The sequence below is a fragment of the Myotis yumanensis genome, unplaced genomic scaffold (assembly GCF_028538775.1).
Source record: "Myotis yumanensis isolate MYYU_CA2020_CCGP unplaced genomic scaffold, mMyoYum1.0.hap1 SCAF_5, whole genome shotgun sequence".
Lineage (NCBI taxonomy): Eukaryota > Metazoa > Chordata > Mammalia > Chiroptera > Vespertilionidae > Myotis > Myotis yumanensis.
In genome coordinates, this window is record NW_027223756.1 from 96,191,401 (window position 1) to 96,199,226 (window position 7,826).

Genomic DNA, 7,826 nt, shown 5'->3' on the forward strand with positions numbered 1-7,826 from the left:
ATTACTGCATAATTAGCATTTGGGCCTTATCTGATCACATCTTTCTCCGAGTCCTGTCTAGAGACTGGCAGTACTGAACAAAAAGGCAGGACTTTTTTTTTTTTCTTTTTTTTTTTTCTATCTGAAACCAGAAAACCCTGTTTTTACAATATTCACAGGCCAGTCCCCTCATTCTGTCATGTGCCTCTCCAACAGCTTGAGACATGGGCTCTCTTTGCCTGAAAGAGAACCATCCCATCACTCAGGAAACTAGAACAATCTTCCCCCGCACAGCCTGCAATACTGCAGTTTGACATTAATGAACCAAAAGTAACTCCCTAAACTAACCCTTGCTATTTTAAAATACAAGTGGGCCAAGAGATCTTATAGAAATAAAATCTAAAAATAAAAATCTTTAGAAATCCAGGCCTTTTCTGATTACTCACTGATTGACATGATCTTGTCAGTTAATAAAACAAGGACTAGAGAAAGCATGCTGTGAAAACATTAAGTCTGGAGTCTCTACTTTTCATAAGCAGTGGTTTCTCTCAGCCATCATTGTGCCTGTTGTCCCAGCAAACATGGTCATGAGTCCTGCCTACTGCTCCTCACTTTGCCTTACAGTAATCTGAACTTTTTTACCCTGAATTACCCCCCAAAAGACATGCTAACAGTTAGCAGTGCACCAGACAGCAGGAAGTCTGTGTAGATTCCTTGTTTAAAGAAACATGCTGAAAAATGTGAAAAATCTATTCCAAATTAGTCATTCAAATCTAAATAAGGAAATATATTACACTTTAAATGAAGAAAAATATCTGGTTATACTCAAGGTTGTGGTGAATCTGTTTGACAACTTTTAAATTAATTCATATGCTTTTCAATCATCGCAGTTACCTGTAGGGAGTACTGAACAGAAAGATGACAAGGCAATGCTTTGTGTTCAAACTTATAAACTATATTTCCATGGACTTTTCATCTCATCCTTTCCAAGGAATATTTGACCTTCAAATTTTAGGCCCTCTTGATTTCATGCATCTATCATGTTAGAAAACTCAAACTGGCCTACAAGTGGAATAAATTTTAGTTGTTTTCAAAATCTGCAATCTGTTCATGGTGCCAACCCTGCATTGCAGAGAAATCTTAGTGTGGGATTCCAGCTTGACTCCCACAAACAAAGTCACTACAAATAGGCTTTAACTATCTTTGTGGGGACGAGGGGGCGGGGAGGCGGGGGAGAGAAGAGGAAGGAAACCCCCACTCTGGTCAGCCTGACAGGCAATGCTGGGTGACAAGCCCCCGGAGGCAGAATCCCTGCGCGCACCAGCCTGGGCGCTGTCCTTGGTGCTGACGGCGCCATAGCGAGCACAAGCGCCTTACCTTCTGCCCCCGTGGAAGCTGCGGACGTCCCCCAAACGTTAAGCGAAATATAGCGTCATATCTCACTTTTAATACAAATAACTAGCCCGGCCCATCCATCCTCTTTGTTCTCTTCCCGAAGCCTTCAAGCTGATCGTTCCTCAGCATCTTTTTGTTTTTTTCTTCTAGTCCTAACTCGCTCCTCTCGGTCAGCTTTAAGAGGAAGAGTGGGGAGAGGGAGGCCAGGGGAAATGAGGGTGGGGGAAGGGACAGAGGAGGGGGAGGGGAGAAGGAAAGAATGGCAAGAAAAAGGTCCTGGAGGGGAGGGCTCAGAGAAGGGCAGAGAGAGTGGGACTAAAGAAGGCGTACAGTGGGAGTGCGAAGAGATGCCAAAAAGAGGGAAAAGTGATTAAGCATAGCAAAATGAGTAAGGAAAAAAGTAGTGGATAAAAGATAAAAGAAGAGAAAGTTGTGGGGATAAGAGTGCAGAGGGCTAAGAAAAAAGCAAGGTGGTCGGGAGGGTGGGGAGAAAAGCTGCCCTAACGGCGGGAGAATGAAAAGACAAAGAAAGGGCGTTCTGTGGATACCGGCTCCGAGGGTGGAAATGCAACCCGAAAGTGAAGAGGAGTGGAGAGGGGGCTTGAGGGGAGACTAGTGGTCTAGGACTAAAGGAGAACTGGGGGGAGGGGACAGGGCCAAAGCGGCAGTCCGGGGTCCGATGCGGCACGGGCCCACGTGGAGCCCGGAGCCGGCGCTGAATCACTGCTGGGCTGTCTTTACACCCTTCCCCCCCTACCCTCCCACCCCGGCCGGGTGCCCGCAGTCCCCGCCTCCTCGGCCGCCGCCTCCGCGGGGCGGGGCCCCAGCCCGGGACCCGCTGCCGTGGCTATAAATGGGCTGCGACGCGGCCGGCAGAACGCGGTGACAGCCACACACCCCGAGGCCTCCAAGATGAGCTACACTTTGGACTCGCTGGGCAACCCGTCCGCCTACCGGCGGGTAACCGAGACCCGCTCCGGCTTCAGCCGCCTTAGCGGCTCCCCGTCCAGCGGCTTCCGCTCGCAGTCATGGTCCCGAAGCTCGCCCAGCACCGTGTCCTCCTCCTACAAGCGCAGCGCGCTGGGGCCGCGCCTCACCTACAGCTCTGCCATGCTCAGTTCCGCCGAGAGCAGCCTCGACTTCAGCCAATCCTCGTCCCTGCTCAACGGCGTCTCCGCGACGGGCGGCGACTACAAGCTGTCCCGCTCCAACGAGAAGGAGCAGCTGCAGGGGCTGAACGACCGCTTCGCGGGCTACATCGAGAAGGTGCACTACCTGGAGCAGCAGAACAAGGAGATCGAGGCGGAGATCCAGGCGCTGCGGCAGAAGCAGGCTTCGCACGCCCAGCTGGGCGACGCCTACGACCAGGAGATCCGTGAGCTGCGAGCCACACTCGAGATGGTGAATCACGAGAAGGCTCAGGTGCAGCTGGACTCGGACCACCTGGAGGAGGACATCCACCGCCTCAAGGAGCGCTTCGAGGAGGAAGCACGGCTGCGCGACGACACCGAGGCGGCCATCCGCGCGCTGCGCAAAGACATCGAGGAGGCGTCGCTGGTGAAGGTGGAGCTGGACAAGAAGGTGCAGTCGCTGCAGGACGAGGTGGCCTTCCTGCGGAGCAATCACGAGGAAGAAGTGGCCGACCTGCTGGCCCAGATCCAGGCGTCACACATCACCGTGGAGCGCAAAGACTATCTGAAGACAGACATCTCGTCGGCGCTGAAGGAAATCCGCTCCCAGCTCGAGTGCCACTCCGACCAGAACATGCACCAGGCAGAAGAGTGGTTCAAGTGTCGCTACGCCAAGCTCACCGAGGCGGCCGAGCAGAACAAGGAGGCCATCCGCTCCGCCAAGGAAGAGATTGCCGAGTACCGGCGCCAGCTGCAGTCCAAGAGCATCGAGCTCGAGTCGGTTCGCGGCACCAAGGAGTCCCTGGAGCGGCAGCTCAGCGACATCGAGGAGCGCCACAACCACGACCTCAGCAGCTACCAGGTAGGAACCGCGGCTGCGCGGCCAGCCTGCGCCAGCGCCAGCGCCGCGCGCCCCCGACACTCGGGCACGCGCCCCCACGCGCTCTCCGCCCGCTCCCCGGTGACTGCTGGCCAGCGCTCGCGCACCCAAGTTGGAGGCGCAAAGCGTCCGCGCCCCTACCCACCTCTTGCACACTCCACCCCGCCCACCATCCCCAGCTTCTGAGAGCACTGACCTCTTTTCAAAACGTGCTTCTTGTCCTCGGCAGTTCTAGTTTTTGCACGCTTGCACATTTAAAATAGGAGGAATGCATTCGGGTGGTTGACAAAGCAGCAACTTTCAGATAACTTCTGCAGAAACGCATGAATTCTCTGCTTTTCCAGCGTGATCGGGGGAACTCTGCAAATTAGCTTCAGCCCAAATGGCTCAGATGGGAAGGGCCAGGTCAGGGGTGGGATTTCCCAACGCATGTTTACTCCCTGCCGAGATGTATTCTAGATCCACTGGGTTCAGTGAATGATGTGCTCAGGAAATGTCTTATTGATCCTATTTGTTTGTGTATTTGAGAATCCTTAAATTTTGTTAATGGCGGGAGGGGGCTGGGAGCAATATCCGAGAAGGTTGCAGAGCTGGAGGGAGTCAGAGGAGCTCAGGAGGGAGGGGAAGGGAGAGGGGTAGCAAGTGGTTTGCGAAAGAAATTGCCTTTGGAAGGGTGAGTTATGGGGAGGCTGTGTCTGTTTCAGGACACCATCCAGCAGTTGGAAAATGAGCTTCGGGGCACAAAGTGGGAAATGGCCCGTCATTTGCGAGAATACCAGGATCTCCTCAACGTCAAGATGGCTCTGGATATTGAGATCGCTGCGTACAGGTACGGTGCTCACTGCGGACGTGACCGAAATACCGCACTGCGGAGGCTGTTTTGACAGAACCTTCTCCACTTCAGTAAAGCAAGCAGGTTTCAGGCGTCTTAAATCAGTGCCTGTTTGCCTTTTAATTAAAAAAGGAAATTATTCTAAAGAATTGCAAATGTGAATTTTCCACGTTTTATACAGCTTTAAAAGAGTAAGCATTAGTTGAAATTGATATGAATTACGGGAAGGGCTTGGGAGGAGCTCAGATTAATTTCAATGCTTATGCTTAAACTTTTTATTTCAGTGAAAAGTGTTTTCCGAATGTTTGAAGCAAAAACATGTTAGTATTTAATATTTACTAGTTTTAGTATTTAATATTTATCTCGTGGTTTCAGCTTCTCAATTTTACAGTGTCAAGGACAAACACCAACACATTCAATGTCTCTGTTCCTCTGTTACAGCTTACTATTGCCATCATCTGGCTGAGAACAGATATAGATCGATATATTAGAACATATGTGTGCATATATATATAAAGCTATCTAGATAATTTAGCTGTATTATAGTTGATCTTAGGCTGCATAATATAGATTATATGTCTATGTATAGGTTGTGTATGATATATATTTACATATATTTAGATCTCAAGATATAAATTTATAGATATGCCATAATATAAATAAATTTACATCTATAGATGTAGATATACAGCCAGAGAAAGAGAAGAGATTATAGGTCTACTAACTGATATTGCCTTGCTGTTGATTAAGTTCACAGGAGAAAATAATTGACTCAACAGTGTTTCTACTACCAATAAGGCCATTATAATGTTATAAGAATAAAGTGAACCCACAGAGGTATCTTACTTTTCAGAAAAGCAGAATAATTACATTGAAAAACACTTCATGATTAAAACTGCAGATCAATTTATAACTTAATGCACCCAAATTAGTACTTAGCTATAGATAGATGAAGATAGATATAGAGCTATAGATATAGATAGATATAGATAGATATAGCCTGAATTCTGATATATGCCAAATACATTTTTTAACATTATATTTGCTGAAAGATATTTAGTATACATCCTGAAAGTTCTGATGCTCAGGAAGATCACTAAGATTTTTTTTGCCCCCAGAGCTTTTCAACATATTCATGTTGCACCAAATGGACTGATGTAACTCGGGAGACTTGGTGGCTGGGTCTGACTAGTAGGCCTTTGGGAGTGACTAGTTACTGCAGCAGGGGATTGGCTAGTGGCCCATGAGTACCTGTCACTGAATATGACAAAATATACCAATGAAATGATAGCAGGTATTACACCGACTTAATGGAATCCTTTATTTATGTGATTATTCTTACTCAGAGGTATCTACTGCAATCCCCATTATGCAATGAAGCTCAGAAGGCCCAATGTGATTGTAATTGTCTTGTCTTCTTTGATTATCACCTTAGAAAACTGCTGGAAGGTGAAGAGACCAGATTTAGCACATTTTCAGGAAGCATCACTGGACCACTGTATACACACCGACAGCCCTCCATCACAATATCCAGTAAGATTCAGAAAACTAAGATAGAGGCTCCCAAGCTAAAGGTCCAACACAAATTTGTCGAGGAGATCATAGAAGAAACCAAAGTGGAAGATGAGAAGTCAGAAATGGAAGAGGCCCTGACAGCCATTGCAGAGGAATTAGCAGTTTCTATGAAAGGAAAGGAGGAAGAAGAGGTGGAAGAAAAGGAAGAGGAACAAGAAGCTGACGAAGTGGTAGCAACTAAAAAGTCTCCAGTGAAAGCTACCGCACCTGAATTTAAAGGGGAGGAAGAAGGAGACAAGGAGGAAGAAGAGGAGGAGGAGGAAGATGAGGGTGCTAAATCAGACCAAGCTGAAGAAGGGGGGTCTGAGAAGGAAGGTTCTAGTGAAAAAGAAGAAGATGAGCAGGAAGAAGGAGAGACAGAGGCAGAAGGTGAAGGAGAGGAAGTTGAAACTAAGGAAGAGAAGAAAACTGAGGCAAAGAGGGAAGAAGTAGTCACGAAGGTGGAGCTGGTGGCAGAAGCCAAGGTGGAAAAGCAGGAGAAGGCCAAGTCCCCCATGCCAAAATCGCCAGTGGAAGAGGTGAAGCCAAAACCATTAGCTGGAGCTGGGAAAGATGAGCCGAAAGGGGAAGAAGGGAAAGTGGAGGAAGGAAAGAAAGAAGCAGCAAAGGAAGCTCCTAAGGAGGAGAAGGTAGAGAAAAAGGAGGAGAAGGTAGAGAAAAAGGAGGAGAAGGTAGAGAAAAAGGAGGAGAAAGTAGAGAAAAAGGAGGAGACGCTGAAAGATGTGGTAGAGAAGAAGAAAGCTGCATCCCCAGTGAAGGAGGAAGTCATGCAGGAGGTGGTGACCATCACCAAATCAGTAAAGGTGAGCATGGAGAAAGGTGCCAAAGAGGAGGAGAAGCCTGGGCAGCAGAAGGAGAAAGTGGAGGGAGGGAGCAAGGAGGAAGGCAGTGATCAAGGCTCAAAGGAATCCACCAAGGAAGACATAGCCATCAATGGGGAGGTGGAAGGAAAGGAGGAGGAAGAGCAGGAAACGAAGGAGAAAGGCAGTGGGGGAGACGAGGAGAAAGGTGTTGTCACCAATGGCCTAGACTTAAGTCCAGCAGATGAAAAGAAGGGTGGTGATAAAAGTGAGGAAAAAGTGATGGTGACCAAAACGATAGAAAAAATCACCAGTGAAGGGGGAGATGGTGCTACCAAATATATCACTAAATCTGTCACTGTCACTCAAAAGGTCGAAGAGCATGAGGAGAGCTTTGAGGAGAAATTAGTGTCTACTAAAAAGGTAGAGAAGGTCACTTCACACGCCATAGTAAAGGAAGTCTCCCAGGGTGACTAGTCATTTTAGTCTATTCAAAAGGTTAAGCCATATGACAATTTCAAAATGCATGTTAATGACAGCTTCAAAATAGAACGGGTTCTCCCATGGGGGTTCCAGACATTGTATTTTACATTGTGCAATACGAGGGAACTGCATGCAAGCTCAGGATGCTCCCTCCTCAGTCTTTGGGGGGTTCAAATGCATGATATTGTATGTACCTGGGGAATTGGCCAATTTACTAAACTGCTGGAAGGGGGCACTCACAGGGGGGGTGTCTTGAGATGTATTATGCAAAGAACAAACTGAGCCAAAAATAAATGAAACACAGAACTCTCTTAGCCTTAAGAAAGCTATATATGAATAATTAAGTTTACCTCACTGGTGCATTTAAAATGGACTTTCTTTCATGGGAGAACCTTGTTGACATGCACAGTTTGCAATCTTTCGTTGATTGATGCTAAACGTCACAGCAGTACTTGCTCAATAAAGGTCATATTGGAAACAGTTGATTGCCTGGTGTGATGTCATTTCAAAGGGAAATCTTCACTACCTGGCTCTTTCTTTCCTAAGAGTACATTATTTGGGAGATTATAGACAACCTGCATTTCTTATCAGTATTTCCCTGAGAGTGAATTCTGGGGAAATATAATCAACTGAAAACATTTTCAGGTGTCAAAATCTTTACTTAGCCTAACCTTCATCCCCAAATTTCAAAATTATAGTTTTGGAATAAAAAAAAGCATCAGATAAAAAAGGTAAAATTGGTGGGATAGAAG

The 7,826-nt window shown here is 47.2% G+C and overlaps 1 protein-coding gene across 1 annotated transcript; it reads left to right on the forward strand.

Moving 5' to 3' along the window:
• Nucleotides 1-2,231: 2,231 nt before the first annotated feature.
• On the forward strand, nucleotides 2,232-7,556 carry NEFM (neurofilament medium chain). Its single transcript, XM_070416606.1, has 3 exons — nucleotides 2,232-3,366; nucleotides 4,089-4,213; nucleotides 5,652-7,556. The coding sequence occupies exons 1-3, from the start codon at nucleotides 2,287-2,289 to the stop codon at nucleotides 7,066-7,068; spliced, it is 2,622 nt and encodes an 873-aa protein (XP_070272707.1). The 5' UTR covers nucleotides 2,232-2,286; the 3' UTR covers nucleotides 7,069-7,556.
• The last annotated feature ends 270 nt before the right edge of the window (nucleotides 7,557-7,826 follow it).

What these genes read in the sequence shown, in the direction of transcription:
- NEFM (XM_070416606.1), top strand. Translation starts at nt 2,287, where the DNA reads ATGAGCTACACTTTGGACTCGCTGGGCAACCCGTCCGCCTACCGGCGG. An exon ending in ACGACCTCAGCAGCTACCAG is followed by an intron (nt 3,367 to 4,088) that starts GTAGGAACCGCG and finishes TGTCTGTTTCAG; the next exon opens with GACACCATCCAGCAGTTGGA. An exon ending in ATTGAGATCGCTGCGTACAG is followed by an intron (nt 4,214 to 5,651) that starts GTACGGTGCTCA and finishes TTATCACCTTAG; the next exon opens with AAAACTGCTGGAAGGTGAAG.